The 23,418-nt window shown below is 34.2% G+C and overlaps 1 protein-coding gene across 3 annotated transcripts in view; it reads right to left on the bottom strand.

Annotated features, from left to right (window-relative positions):
- Positions 1-1,768: 1,768 nt before the first annotated feature.
- The window catches only part of NEDD1 (NEDD1 gamma-tubulin ring complex targeting factor), a 32,411-nt gene continuing 10,761 nt past the window's right edge, over positions 1,769-23,418 (bottom strand). For 2 of the 3 annotated variants that reach the window (XM_026698313.2, XM_087934628.1), the window contains exons 4-15: positions 21,884-22,000; positions 16,058-16,198; positions 11,182-11,411; positions 10,195-10,396; positions 9,697-9,856; positions 7,675-7,806; positions 7,236-7,283; positions 6,844-7,067; positions 5,662-5,806; positions 5,212-5,368; positions 2,852-2,918; positions 1,769-2,419 (exon numbers count right to left, since the gene is read on the bottom strand). In XM_026698313.2, coding sequence (XP_026554098.1) covers positions 2,315-2,419; positions 2,852-2,918; positions 5,212-5,368; positions 5,662-5,806; positions 6,844-7,067; positions 7,236-7,283; positions 7,675-7,806; positions 9,697-9,856; positions 10,195-10,396; positions 11,182-11,411; positions 16,058-16,198; positions 21,884-22,000 — 1,728 coding nt within the window. In that variant the 3' untranslated portion in view covers positions 1,769-2,314. The remainder of the gene's footprint in view (positions 2,420-2,851; positions 2,919-5,211; positions 5,369-5,661; positions 5,807-6,843; positions 7,068-7,235; positions 7,284-7,674; positions 7,807-9,696; positions 9,857-10,194; positions 10,397-11,181; positions 11,412-16,057; positions 16,199-21,883; positions 22,001-23,418) is intronic. The other variant, XM_087934629.1, reaches the window with a different exon arrangement.

Raw genomic sequence — 23,418 nt, 5'->3', positions numbered from 1 at the left:
GCCAGCATTCCCAACAATATACCTTATGTATTACTTGTCACCATGTCTTATTTTTAAAATCCTGGCTATCTTACAAGTGTTCAAAAGCAGGATTCTAGCACAGATCTTCCATAACAATACTTAGCTGAAGGTTTTCTTTTACTTTTTGACAGTATGGTTTTTAAATATACATTACATTTTAACATTTCAACTTTCTTCTGCATAGAATCTTGGAGAGAATCTTGGAAGCATTTCTATATAGGACAGGTTTACAAAAGAATCTAATATGGTTGCAGTTTTCTGTAAATGATTATAAGCATGAACGACAAGCACCTTCCATGCCAGATTACTGGGAACAGAAAACAGTCAGATCTTTAAGTCAGATGTATAAAAAGCATTGAATAGGTTATACGCTGTATGAAAAACATTTCATAGTTCTACATTTTTAAACACTGTGAACAATTTCATGATTTTGACTCTGCAGAATATAAAAGAAAGTAACATGGCATACAAATTCTGTATCTGAAATTATCAAATGCTTTAGATATTGGAAAAAATATATAAGAAGGAAGACAAGCACAAAGTTTTGACATATTTTACAAGTATATCTTCTGCCAAAATAATATGCCTTACCTGCATACGAAACTAAAACTGATTCATGTCCTTAAACACACTACCTTTCACAGTAATTCCTAGATTCATTGTCAATTTCAGGGTTAGAATATCCATCTACTACAAGTTTCCTATGGAAAGTATATAGAACGGCTGCATATTATTCATTTCTGAATACTGTAATTCTTCTGATTTGTGGTGTGAATAGGAAAACAAAGGGCTTTAATGGAGCTGTTTATATTAAATGCAGGACACACACAATTCTGGAAATCATAACTTTCCTTCCTAAAATCAGTTTACTGTACTTATAGCTATGAGAGCTTGTTACCAACTAAGTGACACGTGGAAAAGTAAATTCAGGTTGCATTATTCATATTATCAAAATATTGAAATCTCTTTACATTTTGTGGAATTTACTGTAGTACCTGACAATATGACACAATCATATGAAAATATAGTCCAAACTCCTTGTTGATGGGTAAAATCCATTACTACAGCAACCTAAAGCAGGCCAATTTGGTTTTACAAAGCTGTAATAAGTAAGAGTCTGCCACTTTCAAAGGTACCCTGTTTTTATTCTGGAATGGACCTTATCACCATGTACACATTCTTCATGGATAATCAACCTTTTTTTTTTTTACTTTACTGATCAGAAAAAAAGTTGGAATACTTTTTTCTCTCTTCCCTATTATCCCACACCTTTCTTTTCCTTCTCCATATCTCTATCATCTTTATTTTCATTTGTATTTTATATTATGATAATCTCAATAAAATGTATATTATAATGGATAAACTAACCATTTTACTGAATTGTATCAACTTGGTACAAGTTTTTAAAAATATACCAACTGGGCTATCAGAAAACATTTTCTTCATTTACATCAGAGGCACAAGTTTCTATCATGGAAATTGCGTTCTTTTAAAAAATAAATTGTGACAGGAAGATCCAGGACATATATTTAACCCATTGGGTAGCTGAATAATTTAGTTATTTTGTTTTGCAGTTTAAATTACATTAAGCCCATTCAATTATACAACTTTAATAATAAAAATCTAACAAATACCAAAGTCAAACTGAAATAACTGACTTCTGTACTAGAAATCAATAAAACTATACTGAAAGAACAGACTAAGAAATTGCTGGTTTTAGTATAGTAATACTATTGGGTCAAGTATGTTTACACAAGACTACACATATTGTTTATTCAACTGTATTTTCAAATTATATAGAAAAGCTGAGGGTATTTTGTTTACAATTGAGTTACATATTAGAGTTGTATTCTATACTTATAAAGTAACCATTGTAGGAAAGATACGAGCTTTTAAAGAGCATGTACAATATAAAAATCAAGTCAGGCACTTACATTTTTTTCAGTCTAAAAGGAGAGAGCTCCACCAATACCACAAGGCAAAGAAGGTTGATGAATTGTTATACAAAATACATTTCCTATTTAGTTCCCTTTTTTATAAAGGCACTTTATATACAGATAGGGAACTGGTTAATAATCCTGTTAGCCTCAATTTTAATCTAGCTTCTTTATCATAGAAACGCTTTGATACAAATGTAAGTGCATTTTCTTTTGCTTTTCTACAATTAAAAATATTTGGTACTGTAAGAAATATTGAATTTACACTCCTTCAGAAATTATCAGATGACATCATGATGTCTTAGCCACTTGGAACAAAAATATCAAATTATTTTCTTCACATGAATAGGAATCTGTCAGAAGTGGGTTTGAAGTCTTTTATTTTCTTCACGCAATCTTTCAATTTCGGCTATTAAACTGTCATTTATAGAATATCTTTCAAGTAAGGCATGCATTTCATTCTAGAGAAAAGAAAAGAAAATCAATATGTAATAGAATAATGAATATTAAATTACTGTTAAATATGAAATTTCAATAGCAACAATTAAAAAGCACCTTCGGTTTTTTTTTAACAGAAAGGTAGACTTTGTAGTTGTCACAAACAATCAAAAACAACCAAAATGTTGTCACATTCTTTACTTTTTAAGTAAACCAATAATCTGGAAATGACCATTGCTAAACCCAACGATCTTGGACCATTTTTGTCCTGGCTCCAACCTCCCCTTTCAGGTTGCTGAAAAGTTTTCTACTATTTGGCTCCACAGTAAAGGATTATGGAATTGCATTTTAAAACATCTGCGTGCCCCAGATTTAGAATAATAAAATATTAAGTGCTGCAATGAAAGGGAAGTTTGTCAACATATATGGACACCTCTTTATATTTGTATACATACCAACTGAACATGAAACTGTTTGATCATTTCTACTTGCAAATTTACAATGTCACGATGACAAGCTTCCCTGAGGAGAGAAAAACACCAATTTATGTCACAAGTCTAGTCGTTTTTTTTCTCCAACTCAGAGATTTACTACTACAGAGGTAATTTCAAAATGATAAACTATCATCCCACTATATCCCCTCACTTCAATGTTAATGCATTTCTTTGATGGAACCTACTAGAAATAAAAGGCTATTAGGAAAGAGACCGTTTCTCTTCATCTTACTGCATTTCCAGTGTCAAGTACCCAATATGACAGCTAATGCATCAGGCTTCTATTACTCTGGTAAATGGAATACAGAGAAAAATATCTGTTTATTTTAATAAACAGAAGTGTGCAAAACTCTCATGGTGGAAAACTCTTCTGTGGGAAATTCTGCAAAATTGTATAATTCTGTGAATACTTCTACAAAATACAACAGGATAAATATAATTTGTGACATAATATGACAAGTAAGAAATTGTATGTTTTGTTGAAGGCACAAGCTATGCATCAGTTTGTGTGTGTGAGCATGCATACATGTGTATATATGCACAATACAGTTCGCTGAATCCTAAACTGGAAACTATGAAATTGACTGTTTTGATTCTTTCTTCTTAGGAAACATGCTGTTCACACTGTTTCAGTGTCTCAGGCTGTTTCTCTCCCCCCATATGCCCTATTTGATTACAAGTATTAAATAATCCCCTAAATTAGGAGATTCTCATAGATTCAAAAGTGTGTAATTTTCCTATAGTACGTGAATACTCAGTACCAGTACCAATGCACTAAAAGAGTCTATTTTGTATTTATCTTGAAAAACATTGGAAATAGAAGCCTTACCAAAAATTTAGATAATTATTTTCAAACACTTGGTAAAATATACTGCCTAAAAAACTGCCTAAAATATTTGCTATATTTTAGATATGAATTGAAATAAGTACAAATAGAAAACATTTATTTTCATTCTCAATAATTTTCCACAGGACTACGTCTTTTATTAAAAAAATACAAGAGGGTAGTCTTCTAAATTTTTGTTGCACTGGTTACTTGTTTGCACTGCACTTGAATACTTTATACAGTAAAGCCATCAATGAATGCATAATCTGACAAGGGATTCTTCAGTCTGATTGTTACAGAGCATAATGCTGTTCTATGACCAACAGAAAGAAATTATCACTCATTTGCCTGCTAAACTTCACCACTATATAGTAGCATTCTAGTATATTAGATTATTTAAAATATATTTTAAATAAAAATTTAAATAATATTATTTAAATAATATTATTTAATATTTATCAAATAAAAGAAAAAATATTTTATGCATCTAGTTTCTACAAGCAACTTCCAGGTGAGGCAATGTTCAATATGTAACACAAAAAGAGTTGGTTGTACTTTGATATGTCAATATTTACTTTTGTTATCTTGGCAAGCTTCTAAAAAATATGGATCCAGATAGAGGAACATAAAACATTAAAGAAGCAACTAATATACTATAGTTAAGGAATGTTACTACCAATCATAGAGGAAGACCTATGATTAAAGGAATATCTGCAGTGCTTTAGATAAACAATGCAATATAAACCTATTGAACTTTAATATTTATAGTATTTGTAATAGTTTTCTAGAATTCTATGAATAAAATACTGTAGAGCCTGAGCAGATTCAATAGTAGAAAATCTAAAGTGCCACCCACCTCACCATACTGCTCCACAAGAGTTCTCCTGATCATTGGCCATCTTGGCCCTGGCTTCTAAACATTAAAGTCCAATAACATCTAAAAACATGATTTCTCCAGTTATGCTATAAACATTTTCCAGATTCATCACCACTATATGGGTCTCCTGCATTTATTTATTTTTTTTTTGGGGGGGGGGGGGAGATTTTTACGGAATCAACCCAGTAATTACAAGACTGACACAAAAATCGCACCCCCAAGGTCTTCAAGTTCCTCTTGAGAACTAGTACTGTATATTTAGCAGTTTTCATTTTCTTCAGAACCTGAGGTATTTTCTGCTAAGCGGATTGGAGAGAAGATAACTACTGATGAATGAGCAGGGAATTTCATGCATGACAGCCTGTAATAGTTATATGAAGGTAGGTAATGATATGAAAATGACATTAGCAGTTGTTTCAAGACTGACAAAATATTATTAAGGCAACCATTTCATGTTTTTAAGAAACCTGTTTCACTCCTGAATCAGGGCACACCAAAATCACAATGGTTCAGTTTTGAAATATTTTACATACTAACATATACTAAGTGGTAAAGTTCATGAAAAATAAATGGTTAGAACAACATGGTAAAGTAACATATGAATCTAATTCTCTTTACCTGAAATCATCCAGAGTTTCTTGTATCATATTCTGAATGAAATGAATTTGTATTGACGATAAAGGTGCATTCAATCGGCTGTTTCCAATAGTATCTACTATTTTCTCAGATAGTGTACTAGCAACTCCAGAAGTAATATTGGAGGTTATCTTTGGACCTATGCAAAATAACCAAGAAGTGTGAGCATTTCAACTGTACAGGAATAAAAAGAAGGGAAGCAGCCTGCAAGCTAGCATATTGAAAAGACATCTATATCTACTCTTACCATGTCATTTCTCATCATCGTCTATAATGCAAAATAAGGAAGAGTTATTAATAATTCCTCACTCAGTGTACAAATTTAGAGCAAGCTTATGACCAAACTATTAAGGATAAAATCTTAAAGAATACTAATCAAATTTGAAGAAACTAATCATATCTTGAGTATTATACCACAAAAGTTACACATACTTGTCGAGGTAGTACCATTAATTGGTGATTCATATAAAAGTTGTGTCTGGATATTCTTAATAAGTCTTTCTCTGGAATCAGGACTCTTGATTAAATTGGCAACAGGTGGAGTATTCAGAGCTGAAGACTCAGAGCTCGAGTTCAACTACAGTAGGAGGGAACAGAAAAAACATGTATTAAAATCCCATAACAATATAAAAAAAGGACAGGAGAGACCTATCAAAGTGCAATAAGTGGTTATTTTTGCTACCAGCATGACTGTTGAAACATAACTTCTCGCTTATTTGAATGCTATTTACCACATACTAGGATGCAAATCCTAGAGATCCAAATCCCTGGCAGCTCTTCTTTCCTCAAATGCAATAAGCATATCTGATCTGCTTATTAAAACTTTCAAGAGGACGTACACAAGGCTTTTGGGTTTTAATCCATAACTTGTCCATGTAATATCAGGTTTTGTATACAGTAGCATCTATAGCAGGGCTGTCAAACTTGCAGCCCACCAGCCAGATGCATCTGGCCAGGCCGTGTAGCAAAGCGGGGGAAAAGTCCTGCTATGTCACGTGATGCTGCCATGATGACATGAGTTTGTCAGCTCTGTCCTATAGCATCTAATTTTAAGTCTGTTTTTAACTGTTCTTTTTAAGTCACATTTTTATATTGTTTTATGATGTTTTTTTTTGTAAACTGCCCAGATTCACTTAGGTGAGATGGGCAGCATACAAATTTGATAAATGAATAAATATGGAGGTGAAAACAAGGATCGAGTTGCCGACTTACAAAGCAGCACCCATCCCGTTTTTATCACTTGATAAACCACTGTACTGATAAACTCTCATACTGGGACAAAGTCTCAAACTATCAAATAAGCAAGTACCATAATTCTGGCATGTTAGAATCATTCAAGAAAACAAGGTCCAACCTATGGGTAGCCTTCATCATTCCTTTCCTTCTAGGACCCAATAATAATAATAACAGCTGATAGTTCCAAAATGAACAGAAGAAAAACGTGCATATAGTCACAGTGTTCCAAATCTATCTTGTTACAAAACTGATGCAGATGACAATCTTAAAGGTCATTCCTGTAAGATTGTATGACGGAAGAAGTAACAGCTTTTATGTTTTATGCAAAGGGAAGAAGTTGAAAGCAAAATAAAAGGCAAAACTATAATCACACTATACCTGTTTGATGTGCTCATTGGATTCTTGTTTTCCATGATTTGTTTTTTTAGCATCAATATCTGGATGCTCATTTTCCTCTTTAATGGGGGATCCAGCAAATATATTAAATGGACTTGAATGAACAATATGTGGATTTGATCCTGCTGGATTTTTTCTTGCAGGTAAAGCAGTATTAAACTGAGAGAGAAAATCCATGCTTAAAAGATAAGACTGAAAATCCAAACCTATAATGCAAAGCAAAAGATCATATATTTGCATTGCTTAATTAAAAACTTTCTTGATACATAGTCGAAAGTCTTTTGAAATGGTTTTTTACTGTTACTTCTAGATTTCTGGTATAATACTGCTACTACCATTAATAAAACAGAAAGTGTGTTATAAAAGGTGCTTACCATCATTCTTTCCTGGAACGTCTTCATTTGCTTTACAAGCCACAATATCTAGAACAGATAAATAGATATCGATAGTATAAGAAGAAAAAAACAGTAGTCCACTTTTAATCTAATTTTACAGAGAAATTCTGTTTTCTAAATTATGAGCTATTCCATCAAGTTTGTATCATTTATAAATGTAATAAACATTCACTCCATTTCTTCATCCAAATCATTGATAAAAAGTATCGAAGAAAAAAAAGATCCATTTAGGATCTCCCTCCAGTTTGATAAGAAATAATTGATGAGCATTCTTCAAGTCAACCTTGGGTCCACCTAATATATATGGCTACAGACTGACTAACATTCTAACCATAAGAGCCAATAATATAGCAAGAGTCCTAATGCAATAAGCAGAGTTCTTACCAGAAAACATAGTTTAATTTCAGCATCAACATACCATCTCGAAGTGGAGAAAATAGGTCACCCAAACTATTTCTTCCCAAGTCTTCAAAATTACTTGAATTAGAAGTATACCCATGATCCATCTCTTTGGAAGGAATTACATCCAAACTGCTGCTCTGGGTCAAGCCTATAAAGGGAAAACATTTTTAAAAAATAAATTTAAGAATAAACCAAACTCTCATTCATGCAAGCAACTTTTGTTTTCATAAGCAATATAATTTGGTATATTGAAGAGTCATAGCAATAATAAAACAAGTCCAGCAGATTTCAGATAAGGGGTTTAGAGATTTATAATAAGCTGACCTTTAAAAAGACGGAATGCTGCCAAAATATAATTGGTAACATGTTCCACACAACCAATAGAGCTTATTATTGAAGAAATATAATCAATACTGAATTGCAAGCAAGAGCAATAACCATTACCAACCATTACCAACCATACCTGTTAATAACTTTAATTGTGTGGACAATGAATACTAATAAATGTTGTGCCAAGACACCCACAATACTGGTAGAATGCTTGTTTCCCTTAGGCATTAATTAGCAATACAGGAAGGGTTAATTAATTAGCAATACAGGAAGGGTTGGCAGACACATTTGCTGTCTGAATGAAGAATGTGAACTTGCAGTTGAGTATTTCTTCAGCCTAAGTAAAAGTATCTGCCAGGACACCTTAAAGTTATACACTAGTTTATGGGTGCTAACAGTAATGATTATTTTATTTTGTGTACCGGTGATATTGGCCTTAAATACAGGACAGAATTGTTTTTTCTGTAAATAAATATGTCTCAAAATGTCTTCCAAATCTTAAAAAACGCATTATGCTGCCATCTAAATGTATTTATTGTATGTGTAATTGGAATTTTCTGGACAGATTGCAAAGTTATTCAAAACAAGAAAAATAATGAATAGTAAAAATACATTCAATATTTTTTTAAAAATGCCCAGTAGATTCCATAAGCATCCAGAAGTCTACAACTTTTTGTTTCTAGCCATTGCCTAGAATGGCACAATGAAAAGGATTTTTAAAATTGACCACAATGTCAAAATCAGAATTTTGTTATATTGTTTTATGCAAATTCTATATACAGTTATCTTTAAAAAGAAAGACATGCAATTTTCAAAAAGAAAGGGAATAGAATGGAATAAACAGAGCTGGAAAGGCACTTTGGAGGTCTTGTAGTCCAAAACCCTGCTTAGGCAGGAAACCCTACACCACTTCAGACAAATGGTTATCTAGTCTCTTCTTAATAACTTCCAGTGGTGGAGCATTCACAACTTCTGGAGGCAAGTTGTTCCACTGATTAATTGTTCTAACTGTCAGGAAATTTCTTCTTTGTTCTAGGTTGCTTCTCTCCTTGATTAGTTTCCACCCATTGCTTCTTGTCCCCACAGATAAATTATTACATGATTTTTTAAAATATTGAAATAAATAATGCTGGGAATAGCAGACATAGAAAAGGGTCATACTCTATTACTCTGGTGTTATGCGCTCTCTCTCTCTCTCTCTCTCTCTCTTTCTCTCTCTCTCTCTCACACACACACACACATATACAGGGGGGGAAGCACATCTGAAGACATTGTATAGTTCAATTCTGCAGAGCTATGCACTATGTTTGCCTAAATAAGTCTGGGTTTATGAAGATCTTCAGCAAAGATGAAAAGATAAAATCAGGTTACTACATAGTTCTTGAGTTAACAGCCCTGCAATAGCCTCTGGATAGGCCAAATTTCTTGTCCGAATTCAACAGCAATGCCACATTGTATATCAGTTTTAAGCATATGCTGTTTTCCCTGGCCCCAAGATGATAATTTTTTTTATCATAGCCCAGCTTTTTTGCCAGGGGGAAAAATCACAGCCCTTGCTAGAGTGAACAACTTTGTACAACAAAAACATTTCAGCGGGGTTACAGAAATGTTAAAACAAAACAATGAAATAAGAACTTATATTGATTCTTTAGCACTTTTTCCGTAACAGGATTTTTTTTTTCAACAGCTTTCAAATTCCTTTTTTTACCTGATTTATCTGGAATAGCATCACTTCCTTTAACTTCATTACTTGGCATGGACTGGGGCAGGAAAGTAGTAGGTACATTAGATGTAAGATTTTTTAAAATACCAACATTCTGAATTCCTTTTTTGCAAGTTTGTTTACTTGAACCTGTTTTATGACTAGACTAAAAATAAAAATAAGTATGTCAGAAATATTCCAAATTAAAAAAGTTATCTACAGCTATGACTAGAATGCTAGCATCAACTATCCTGACATTTTTAATCCTTGTAAAAATAAAGCATTCAAACAAATAATTTTCAAGCTAAATGTCAAACCAGTATGATTGGAAATTACAGCCATTTTGTAAACATAAAAACTGTACAGCTTGAACACAATTAAAACATAAACACAATTCAAAACTTAATAAATATGCATGATTTCTTTATTGATTTACTATAAATGGAAAATATTTAGTTTTCTTTTCTTAATCAACATTTTATCAATATGCACAAGGTGTTTTACCTTTGAAAAACTGTTATAATTCTGCAGTGTTATGCATTTCACAGATGTTTTGTGAGCACTGACTGATTTCACAGGTGCTGTCAGCTTTCTTAAATCATAATGATATATTTTTCCACGAGAAGAGCCAATAGTGAGTGAAGTTCCTTCAGGCATGAATTCTACTGCAGTTAGAGGAGTTTCTGCTACTAAAGTTCTCAACTGCCTTTATATGTCAAATAAAGATATTGAACACAAAAGGAGGGGGGAAATCCATAAGAATCTTACATACAATTTTTTAAATAAAAACTTTTATCTTACTGAGTTTTCTGTTGGGTTTGATCTGGTTACATCTGTACATCTGACCCAAGATTATTCAGTAGGCTTCAGACCAAAATAAGATTTGAGAAACACATTTTCCTGATAAATGATTATCTACCAGTATGCCCATTTTATCTTTTAAGTTTCATTATTTATTCATCTTATATTTAAATATTTATACATAAAATTAACACACAAAGGTCATCATTCTAGTCAAATTCAAGTATGTGGCATAGCAAATTGAATTCTCGGAATCAACATCCTATACCGTATTTGTGGCTTCTGCCTAGATTTTCTTTTCAAACACTCCAATTATTATAGGTTTATAATAAAAAAACAGATTTAAGGTTTTAATTGTCTGAGACAGTAAAATAAATAATAAATTTCAGGGCATCAACACTGATTTTCTCCACTTTTCCTATTTGATTTAATCTATCTAATAATGAATTGCAGAGAACTCTAAATTCAAGAAGATTTGACATATGAGTAATCATCTTCAGGTTTCATCACTTTATCTTTACTTAAGCAAACAAGATTTTTATATATGAAAAACATTCTAAAAACATTTTCAAACATAGATTTAATTTACTTTTTGATATTATTTATTTAATATAAATTTATTATTTATTATACATTGGCAGGCCATCTCACTATCAACTGTCTAGCTGAATCTGACAAGTATATATTTACCTTTTACTTGCTGTGTCGTAGAGAATTATTCTTTTATCTAGACCTACAGTTACAAGCAGCAATTCACTGATGGGAGAAAAACAGATTTCATAAGCTGGAGCTTTATGAGCATTTTCAAAGTTATGGTACGGAGTTTGACTGTTGACATCCCATAGGGTTACAGTTCCACTGTCAGAGACGCTACCCAGTAATGCTTTCTTAAAGGGAGAATATTTCAAATGTCGTATGGGCTGTAAGAAAACAAACAAATAGTATTCCATAATTTCTATTTCAACTAAAGTTTGACTTAGCCAAAATCCAACTCTAAAGATTTAACTCAAAGTAATTAATTGCCCCACATTCATAATGTTTAATGTGCAGGGAATCTTTTAATCAAAGACTGCAAGCTGATGCATATTTGTGATAAATGTACATTTCCACGGTGTCTTAAGATTGTATTTTAAATCCTATTAATGAAAGAATTTATTTCTCTTTTTGCAACAGTTCAGGATCAAATAATAAGGTAAAGGTAACTTGAAATCTCAAGTTATCATAATCACATATGAAAGCAAAGGAAAGTGGTGATGTATGCATACAAGTAGCAGCTATTAAAGTAGCCACACACATCTGAAAAAAGTTGTGGCATTTTTAATTATTTTAAAAGAATTGTAACATTTATACATTTCTCTTTCAAAAAAACTGGGAAAACCTAACATTTCTTAAGAACTGAAAGCCTTTAAAGTGAGATATTTCTATTTCAATCACCACTAAAAATATTTTACTACATTTTACTTATACATTTAGAAGTATAACACTTGTAATTTAGAAAGAATGGTACATAAAAACAGCAATGTTTTATTAAATGTATTTCTAAATGAAGCTATTTCATAATCTCACCCATTTAAAAAAAAACAAGCAACATCTCTCACATTAACACATAGGAGGCCAGATATTGTTGTTTCAATATAAAATCTATGGAAATACAATACAGATAATCCTTGACTTAAAACAATATAGTGACCATTTAAAGTTACAATTGAAAAAAAAATGACATAAGACCATTTTTCATACTTATGACCATTGCAGCATTCCCATGGTCACATAATCAAAATTCAGACACTTGGCAACTGACTCATATGTATGATGGTTGCAGTGTCCTGGGCTCATATGATCACCTTCTGACAAGCAAAGTCAATGGGGAAGCTCACTTAACAACTATGTTACTAACTTAATACCTGCAGTGATTCACTTAACAACTTTAGCAAGCAAGCTCGTAAAATGGGGCAAATTCACTTAACAAATATCTCATTTGGAAACAAAAAAAAATGGACTCAAATGCTGTAAGTCTACTTGTTTACAACAAGTCACTGTACAGGCTCTGACTGGGGGTGGGGAGCACTGGTACCTTTGCAAAAGGATTTTCTCTGTATGTTATTCCCATTTTCACATAAATATGAGAAAGCATGAATCCTAATTCAGCATTTTAATAAAAATTCCACCCTTAGAGGTCATCAGGAAAGAAGGAGGCATATTAAAGATGGCTTAAAGTATTAACTATTCTATGAGACATTATCCAACAGTGTGATCCGAAGATGTGTTTTTATTTTTTTTCGTCAGGATTTTTCTTTTGTTTGTTTGCTTGATCTGGCCTATTTTCAAATTTACTAGTCTGCCAGTTTCTTGCCCCACACAAAATCTGGTCCTGTTTATTCAGTTTTGGAATGTTGAACAATAATTTTGTTGAACTGAAAAGAATAACAAATTAGAAAAAACATGAAGAACATATCTTTATATCACATAGATTTGGATCAAATCACAGTGACCTGATTTTTCCTTTCTAACAGCAATCCTATGACAGAGAACTAGGCAATGCGACTGGAAGGAATGCAGGGGTATAGAATTAGAAAAGCCAACAGCATTCTGGCGCTGCTGCCCAATTATGTTAGGGATACTCTAGGACAGAGGTTCTCAACCTATGGGTTGCAACCCCCTTGGGGGTCGAACGACCCTGTCACGGGTCGCCTAAGACCATCAGAAAACACCTATTTTCGATGGTCTTAGGAACCGAGACATCACTCCTCTATCCTTCTCCAGATACGCCCACATGCACATACGCCCACATACGACTACCCAGCATGATGACATCATTGTGCCAACCCCATCACATACACCCCGTACAAATACAGGTGTATGTGACAGGGTTGGCATCATAATGTACTTATGCAGACCAGTCACACATGTATAGAGAGCAGCTACTGTGTAGAAAGCAGCTGCTGTGTTGAAAGCAGCTACTGTGTTGAAAGCACACTATTGGAGGTAAAACGACACTTCATGAATTATAATTACTGGATAAATGTAAAATCATGTACTGTTAAATCATCAAGTATTGCAAAAAAAAATATCTGTACCATGGGAACTTAATCTGGATGCTGATCAGTCTTTTTATATTCAGCTGTGGTTGATGTGAATACTGCCCCCTTGTGATAGTAACAGGTATGTTAAAAAAACAACAGAGAATGGTAAATCATAGGAAACTTAAATGAACTGTATTGACTGAACTATGCCATGTATCATATTTTGTATTATTAAAGCTACTGTTATTTATTATTTACATTACAATTCATAACAGTAGCAAAATTACAGTTATGAAGTAGCAACGAAAATAATTTTATGGTTGGGGGTCACCACAACATGAGGAACTGTATTAAAGGGTCGTGGCATTAGGAAGGTTGAGAACCATTGCACTAGGAGATTATTTTCCCCTCTTCAGGCCCAAGACCAGAGTAAATCATTTTTAAAATATGTATACATAAATTAGGTCCTAGTTCTCTTGCAGGGGAACAGAGCTCTGAGCTCTTATACATTATTTATTTCCAACATTGTGTCAGGTTGGAAGGAGTGAAAACAATGGGACACAGACAAGGACATTTACTGTTGTGGTTCAACTCTGTGATCATAGCATAGCATATAGTACTCAGAGAAGAGATTGAAACTGACACAATATCCAGTAGTGAGAAACAGAAAAGTAGTACCTGAAAAACCTTTATCTGAACGTCAGCACTGATACCACATCTTTATTACAAGAGCAACCCTTTCAAATGTTTAGTCAGCAAGTCTGCCATATAAGTTTCACTGGAGTGACATGCAATTAAAATTTAACAACTTTTCACATGGCAGGCAATTCTGCAATAACAATGGAAACTTTTGAATCCTGACAAGAATGCCAAGCTTAGTGTCTCCTCTTTATTGCTATTTTTTTCAAGACTGAGGCTGTGATTCAGCAAGATATTATGAAGCTAAAATTGATGGGATAATGCCCTTTTTTAAAAAATGAATGCATTATTTGTTACCATGGAACAAACTTCCAATGAGATTATTTTCACAAACCTTCATATATTCGACATTTAGCATGCTTTGAACCACACATTTAAAAACAGTGCATGAAAATGCTAGAAGAATTTATAGGGAAGTGGGGCCTACTAGATTCTTTCTACCTCCGCGAAGTCTGTTGATCACCTCTTCATAATTAGAGGCAGGACATATTCTTATTTTAATATTAAATTTATATCCCACTATTATTTACTTCATTTACAATGATATACAGAAAGACCCTAGAACCTATTTTTCTTGCAATAACCCCCCTGTGAGGTGGATTGGATTGAAAGAGAGTGGCTAAAAGCCATCCAACCAAGCTTCTGTGCCTAAGGCATGACCAGAATTCAATCCTTTGCATTTTAACCACTGTTCCAAACTGGGCTGTATATACACCAACAGATGCATCTTTTAGACGCTAAAATGAACATGCAGGTATTTTGAAAAAGCTGTACAAGAAAATCAGAAGTGTCAGAGTAAAACCATTTACTGTTGGAAAATAAATAATTCATTCAGTGTCAAATAAACAAGCAGAAAACCTGAAACATTTAATGTTTCTACTCATAAATTTCATTAAAAAGAATGAATAATTTCATTAGCATCAGATATTTATATAATATCTATTTAAATTTCATTTACCAATATTATTATAACAAATAATCTTAATTTCACTATTAGAATTTTCATCCCTGAGTCATAAATCCCTATATTTTACATTAAGATGGATCTAGATTTAAGAGCAATTGAACTTTCCTTCAGCTGGCTATAATGAAAAGTTATAAATGGCAAAACAAACCACAGCCAGGAATTTAAAGTGCATACAGAAAAGTCCAATTAATATAATCCACCTATATGTCTTTTAGCACCTTGTCAGTAAAGATCCAATTTTTCATCCCTACTGTCATTGCTTTGGTCTTTAAATAAAATCACATTGTCTATCAATAACTGTCAGACACAATTTCCCAAATAAGCCGCACATAAAGCAAGCAATGACAACTTTATTAGCTCTGCTATGAGGTGGCTTTTTAAAAAGTGTAAACTGACTATTAAAAAGTTTGCATTGATATAACTGATGGGTGATAACTATGAATCAAAAACATCAGTTTCTTCAAAATGGGCTTTTGCTTTTAATGAACACAATGCCACTATCATATCTTTTGCAAAGTTGTACCATGTAATATTTAGTTTGTTCAGGTTACTAAAAACAAAACAAAACATTCTTGTAAAAAGAAAGATGCAATAATATACCTAAAAATAGGTTATACCATTAGCATCTAATTTTCTGCTAATGTAACTAAAGGATTCCACATTTTCATACATATTACCCTGTAAGTTTTATTCAATTAAAAGTAAATAGAACCAACCAACTTTCCATTTATGTACGTAGTGTTATCCCTTTTTGTCACAAATTATAGACTATGATAGTTGTGTATAAATTCGGTGCTCAAGTTGTATACCTTCTGTAAGATTACAATAGAATCTATTCATGCCACTAGGAACAGATTGCTATGTCACTGATACATACCTGCGTAGTTCCATGACCAAATGGAGTGCTGGATAGATTTGTAGCAATACTATGCAGGATAATTTCACCACTCATGGATCCTGAGGCAACATAGCAATCATTCCAATTGAATGACACACAAGTTATTTCCTCTCTATGATCCTGAAGAAGAAAATATACAAGCTTTAATTTAGTACAACACTCATGTGCTCTAAGGAAATTTTGAGATTACAATCCTTTTGTGTCCAATATTGATTAAAATCAATGACACAATTTCTCTGATCCTGAAGGAAATACATAAAACAGTTGTGCAAATTCTACAATAGGCTTAAAAGAGTTATTTTTAAACAACACCACACAATTAAAAGGTAGCCTTATCTTCCTAGTGCTATTCTTCAATTCTCTGGATCTCTCGGATCTCTCTGAATCTTCTCGAAAAAATATTATGTGCAGCCTTCGGTCTCTAAAAGGTTGCCTACTCCACCTCCCTGGAATGGTAACACTCATATTATAGCTTGCATTTTCAACCAATATATTTGTATGTATTTTCTCTCAGAAATGTTTAGATAGCAAATTCTTGTTCAAATATCTAATTTTTCCTTTCTTCAAAAAATGAATCTCAGCAGGAATAAGTGTTGTCCAATGCTTTCTGAGCTGGGATAAGGAATTTTGCCAAAGCTATAAAAAGGAAATCAGGTCCCCCGATTGCTCATATGCCCTCCTCCTCCAATCAGAATATCCTGGATTCTTCCATGCTTTTCCCTCTCTTTCACTAAGAAAGATGCAAAGAGGAACAACTTCAATCAAGTACTATGTTCTCTGTAGGAAGACAGGGACAGAAACTTTCCTCTCTACTTAGGGAAGGATCCAGTTCTGGCATTCAAACTTCCAGATCATTTTTCCTATAAAGTTTTTTCATACTGTATCTAATTGTACATCCTCATATGTACATTCACTGCACAGTACTGAAAACATACAACCATACAAAACATACCAAGTAAATTATATTTAATTGTTATCCCACCACCGATCCTTCTTCATTCTGACAGACGCTCTTATTAGAAGTACGTGACAATTTCTAATAACACTCTCTTCTCTGTAACTCCAGATGCCACCCAAATGATTCTGAAGACTTTATATCTTTGAAGAAGGACAGGGATGACACACAGAGATAAAGGAAAACTTTCCATAATCACTGGTTAAGATAATATCACTCTTCTCTACTGTGACAAACAGTTGAATAGCCCTGCCTTCAGAGAGCATATTAACTTGGTCAGCCTTTCCTCCTTACTTATATTTTAGTTTGATTTGAAATATTTGTTTCCCCTGCCAATTAAAATATAGCTATTTTATATTGGTTTTGGTTTAACTGTAATATCTCCAGGGAATTTTTTTGAATTGTAAAGCACTGTATTCAAATGTCTGATAAACACCTGGAATAGTTTGCATTCTGATACAGAATAATCCTTAAACAGTGCAATACAGTGCAATACAGTACACACCGATATGCATCCATAACCAACAAGTTATGCTAGAATATTTTGGGGGAACAGAGAAAATGTTTAATGCCTGCCCAACTCTGCTAAAGTAACCATGTGCACTAAGAATGTTGCTGATCATAATAGCAACTTTTATTTTTATTTTAATTGACACTAATCTGGAAGATAAATAACGAAGATGGTTAAAAAAATAAGAGGGCAAAATATAAGCATCAAATGTCAATAAAACACTCTAAGGATACATCAAATTTAACCAATACCATTCAACAACAGAGAAGATTAAGAGGAATGAAAATTTGCCTCTAAACCATGTGATAGGAAAGATTGTTCCTGAACTATTGCTATGTATTTACTATTCGCCCTTAGCACAGAATGACCTATGTAATAACCATCTATCCAAACTATAGTGATGAGACTTAAGCTTTATCAAAGATATTAAAAGCAGTATGTAGCTCTGTAAACTTCACTTTTCTAGATAGCGATGAGGTTTACCCTCAAATTACTGAATGCTTCCTCACATCAAACAGATAGGGCCTACACTAAGATCCCCAGAGCCTTACCCATTGGCCAGATCCTCCAAAAATATCAAAGGCCAGGCTGCAGTAAAGTGGGACCTATATTCTGATTACTTCAGACCAAAGTCTTCTGGCTCTAAAACTTAACAATATTTTGTAATAGAACTGAAATTATCCATCAGTAAAGAAAGATCCACATATATATAAAACTGCCATTCCCAGAGTTTAGATAAAACATTTCCCAACATTTTGCAAACATAAACATTATATATTTATACAATGCAGTTGCAAAAACTGCTTTTTTCCATAGTGTTATTAATATTTACCTAACAACTGTCAGTCTTCCCCATAATCCTAAATTTGCATACACATAAATGTTGAAGTATTATGTCCCCAGACAAATATAGTTATTTAAGGGGAAATTCATTTCCATTTTGCAATTATGGAAATCAGCACAGCAACTAAATTCCAAAACCAAAGAAAAATAGCTACATAGAGATTAATAACAGATTAGGATGATTAATTGCCCCAATCCAAAAGACAGTAGTTAAACTATTGTAACTTTGCTATTTTTACTGCTGGCTCCCCGTCTTGAGCCACACTACACCACCAGCTCTATGAAGGCAGGAAGCCTTAGTGAAGAAGTACAACAAAATTATGAGAAACCTACATTTTCCTGTGCACACTGATCTTCCTCATCTATCGATTGGCAGGCTTAAAACCAGGAAGCCCTCTCTGGCACTTGCTCAAGAACTAACAACTTTGACATCAACACTCAGGGTTGCTGAATGCCTAGATACAGGCAGTTACATAGATGACCCTACACAAAAGGTGCCAGGTTTTGACCTTCCTCGCCAGCATTGGTCAACTTTGAACAGGATCCGTACATAACATGTTGTCTGTGGCGCTCCTCAACAAAATATCCATCACATTGTGTCCGAATGTCCATTGAGCTTACACCGGCCCAATGTCTGATTTTTTTTCACATAGACCATCCTGTCCTTGAATGGCTGGATGGACTGGACATTGACATTTGAAACACTATAAGTCCATGCATTTGCCATATGCTAAATAAATAAATAAGTAAATTTCATTAACTGCTTTTCCAGGCCAGTCTTATATATTGCTCAAAAAAATAAAGGGAACACAAAAATAACACATCCTAGATCTGAATGAATGAAATATTATTAAATACTTCATTCATTACATAGTTGAATGTGCTGACAACAAAATCACACAAAAATTATCAATGGAAATCAAATTTAGCAACCCATGGAGGTCTGGATTTGGAGTTACACTCAAAATTAAAGTGGAAAAAACATTACAGGCTGATCCAACTTTGATGTAATGTCCTTAAAACAAGTCAAAATGAGGCTCAGTAGTGTGTGTGGCTCCACGTGCCTGTATGACCTCCCTACAATGCCTGGGCATGCTCCTGATGGGGTGATCCCTCTCCTGAGGGATCTCCTCCCACACCTGGACTAAAGCATCCCGCAACTCCTGGACAGTCTGTAGTGCAACGTGTCGTTGGTGGATGGAGCGAGACATGATGACCCAGATGTGCTCAATTGGATTCAGGTCTAGGGAACAGGCGGGCCAGTCCATAGCATCAATGCCTTCGTCTTGCAGGAACTGCTGACACACTCCAGCCACATGAGGTCTAGCATTGTGTTGCATTAGGAGGAACCCAGGGCCAACCGCACCAGCATATGGTCTCACAAGGAGTCTAAGGATCTCAGCTCGGTACCTAATGGCAGTCAGGCTACCTCTGGCAAGCACAGGCAGGGCTGTGTGGCCCCCTAAAGAAATGCCACCCCACACCATTACTGACCTACTGCCAAACCGGTCATGCTTGAGGATGTTGAAGGCAGCAGAATGTTCTCCATGGCGTCTCCAGACCCTGTCACATCTGTCACATGTGCTCAGTGTGAACCTGCTTTCATCTGTGAAGAGCACAGGGCGCCAGTGGCGAATTTGCCAATCTTGGTGTTCTCTGGCAAATGCCAAACGTCCTGCACGGTGTTGGGCTGTAAGCACAACCCCCACCTGTGGACGTCGGGCCCTCATACCACCCTCATGGAGTCTGTTTCTGTCCATTTGAGCAGCCACATGCACATTTGTGGCCTGCTGGAGGTCATTTTGCAGGGCTCTGGCAGTGCTCCTCCTGTCCCTCCTTGCACAAAGACAGAGGTAGTAGTGGTCCTGATGCTGGGTTGTTGCCCTCCTACGGCCTCCTCCACGTCTCCTGATGTACTGGCCTGTCTTCTGGTAGTGCCTCCATGCTCTGGACACTACGCTGACAGATACAGCAAACCTTCTTGCAACAGCTAACATTGATGTGCCATCCTGGATGAGCTGCACTACCTGAGCCACTTGTGTGGGTTGTAGACTCTGTTTCATGCTACCACTAGAGTGAAAGCACCACCAGCATTCAAAAGTGACCAAACCATCAGCCAGAAAGCATAGGAACTGAGAAGTGGTCTGCGGTCACCACCTGCAGAACCACTCCTTCATTGGGGATGTCTTGCTAACTGCCTATGCTTTCCACCTGTTGTCTATTCCATTTGCACAGCAGCATGTGAAATTGATTGTCAATCAGTGTTGCTACCTAAGTGGACAGTTTGATTTCACAGAAGTGTGATTGACTTGGAGTTACATTGCGTTGTTTAAGTGTTCCCTTTATTTTTTTGAGCAGTGTATTTTAATTAAACCACTTGGAACACTTTATACATAAATAATGAAATAGCTTACACTCTTGTATACCAATACAGATAGTCCTCAACTTACAACCACAATCGAGCCCAACGTTCATGTTGCTAAGTGTTGTGATTTGCCGGCAGCCTGTGTAGACAGCAGCGGAATCGGACAGTGTGCTTAATTGCGGTCTCGAGAAGCCTTGGTCAGAACACTGTGAGAATTGTGTTATGTGAGTTTTGCCCCATTTTACATCTTTTCTTGCCACATTTGTTAAATGAATCACTGCAGTTGTTGAATAACATGGTTGTTAAGTTAATCTGGTTTCCTCATTGACATCACTTGTCAGAAGGTCACAAAAAGGTGATCATGTGACCCCGGGACAATGCAACCGTCATAAATGTGAGTCAGTTGTCAAGCATCCGAATGTAAATCACGTGACCATGGGGATGCTGCAATAGTCATAAGTATAAAAATGGTCATGTCACTTTTTTCAGTGCTGTTGTGACTTTGAACAGTCACTAAATGAATTGTTGTAGGTCGAGGACTATCTGTGTATCTGAGAAACGCTTTTTATTTATTTATAAAAGATTTATAAAATCTTTCAATGAGGCAATGTAAAATAGCTCTCCCTCCTTTCATTTCTATCTGCATAATAACTGTGAGGAGTAGGCAACACTATGGGAGAGGTCACCTGATGAACTCTATGGCTGAGGATCAGCTTGAATCTGGATCTTCATTCCATTCCGGTCTGAGTCCAACATCTTAAACAACACACTCTATTTCACTTCAATACACTATACCACATCACAACAATTATATTTATCTCACTCTATGATGTGAGAAATTTATTCAGGTAAAATAAGAGTATCAAAATCAATTAAAAGTATCATTTAGGTTTAAGAAAGTGGACAACCTTTCAATCTGCAATAACTACATATTACTTAATTGTACAGTCTGTCTAATATCTACCACCACTTCTAAATAGCTATTATTCTGCTAGCACAAAAACATATATGAAATATAGGTATGAGTTATATTTTGATATTTAAAGATTGGAGTATAAACATATTTACAGGTGATATTAATCTCATATATTAACTGACAAAAAGAGTCTATAATAAAATATTGTATCTTACCTTAAGAGATCGGTGAAGTTTTCTATATTTTAAATCCCAGATATTAACAGTGCCATCAATTCCTCCACTTGCAATATACATTGAATTCGAACTCAAGCTTATACATGTTTGCTTTGTCTAGTTGGCAACAAATTAAAAAAATAAACATCAAGATAATATCAGCATCAATTTTAAACTAGGATAAAAAGTTAATACAATCTGAGATACTAATATAGATCTGATTAAAATAAATGACATTTGTATTTTAATGAAATGAAAAAAAAAACAGTGTTCAACAAATATGACAGACAAAATAAAATGACATCATTGTGATGGCTTATTCAATAGTTTGAATTTAATATACCAACATCATACCCCAAAATTAAAAGTTAGCAGGGGCCAATGAAAGCCCATTTTGAGGTTTTTCCTTTAATATCAACTAAATAGTTTCATCAATTAGATTTATATCCTGCTTTTCCTCAATGAATTTATGGAACTATACACGGTATTTTTTCCTTCTATTTTCCATCACAACAACCCTGTGGAATAACCTGCCTGACAAAAAGTGACTGGTCCTAATCTATTTAGCAGGCTTCCGTGATTGAGGCTGAACTTAGTCCAACACCTTAACCATTCTACTACTTTTAGCAGCAGAAAGATTAAAAATGAATTATAGTAATTACCTGCTCTTTCAACAACGTACTATGTGATTGATTAGTAATAATTGTTCAGGGTGCTTTTTAAAATAGAAAAGAGGGATCAAAATGTTTTAATTAAATAAATGAAAATGGATGTCTGAAATAAAAATCACAGAACTAATAAATAACAGTGTGTCTACTAAAATGTATATTGAGTGGTCCATGAACAGTGTAATTTATATTGCTGAATAATCATCCATTCCCTTTCATTGCTTTTCCCTGCAGCCTTCAAACTGCAAAGAAGTTTGAAGCAAATTATACATTTCCTTTTGACAAATGAAACACTTCTGCTTTTATAAAAACAGACATCACATAATTGTACACAAGGCTGGAAACAAATCATTTTCAAATTATTAATATCTGTAAGTAGGTGAGTAGAGTCATAATACGGCAACACCAAGCCAGTGTTAGCCAATCACTAAAAAACTATGCAGGGTCAGATGTGGTTAGCGCTTAGATAAGAGGCAATCAGGAAATCTTAAGTTGTAGACTAGAAAATTCTCTTCCTCCAGAATATTTTTTTCAATGAAAAGCAAGTTTCACAATGTTGTGTTAATAAAATCACATAACCAGGAGCTGGGCTTAATGGCTTTCTATAGAACTTAAGCCATTGTGGATGTAACATAAAAGGCATTGTTTTGGGAATACCATTGGCAAAAGACCATTCATTCTGAAATGTGTATTGGTTCTAGATACTATCAGAAAGAACTTAACAAGAACAGAGAATAAAATTTCATAATTAATAACAGCTTAATTTTTGAAGACAGCATTATTAATGTATTTTAGGATTATTTTAATGCCACAGGTAATAATAGTCAATAAAAACAGATATACTGTAGATAATGGGAATTATGATTA

Source organism: Pseudonaja textilis, chromosome 5 (genome assembly GCF_049901715.1).
Source record: "Pseudonaja textilis isolate UNSWEBS1 chromosome 5, rPseTex1.2, whole genome shotgun sequence".
Taxonomy (NCBI): Eukaryota; Metazoa; Chordata; class Lepidosauria; order Squamata; family Elapidae; genus Pseudonaja; species Pseudonaja textilis.
The sequence above is the reverse complement of the archived record's forward strand: the minus strand, read 5'-3'. Positions and strand labels throughout refer to the sequence as shown.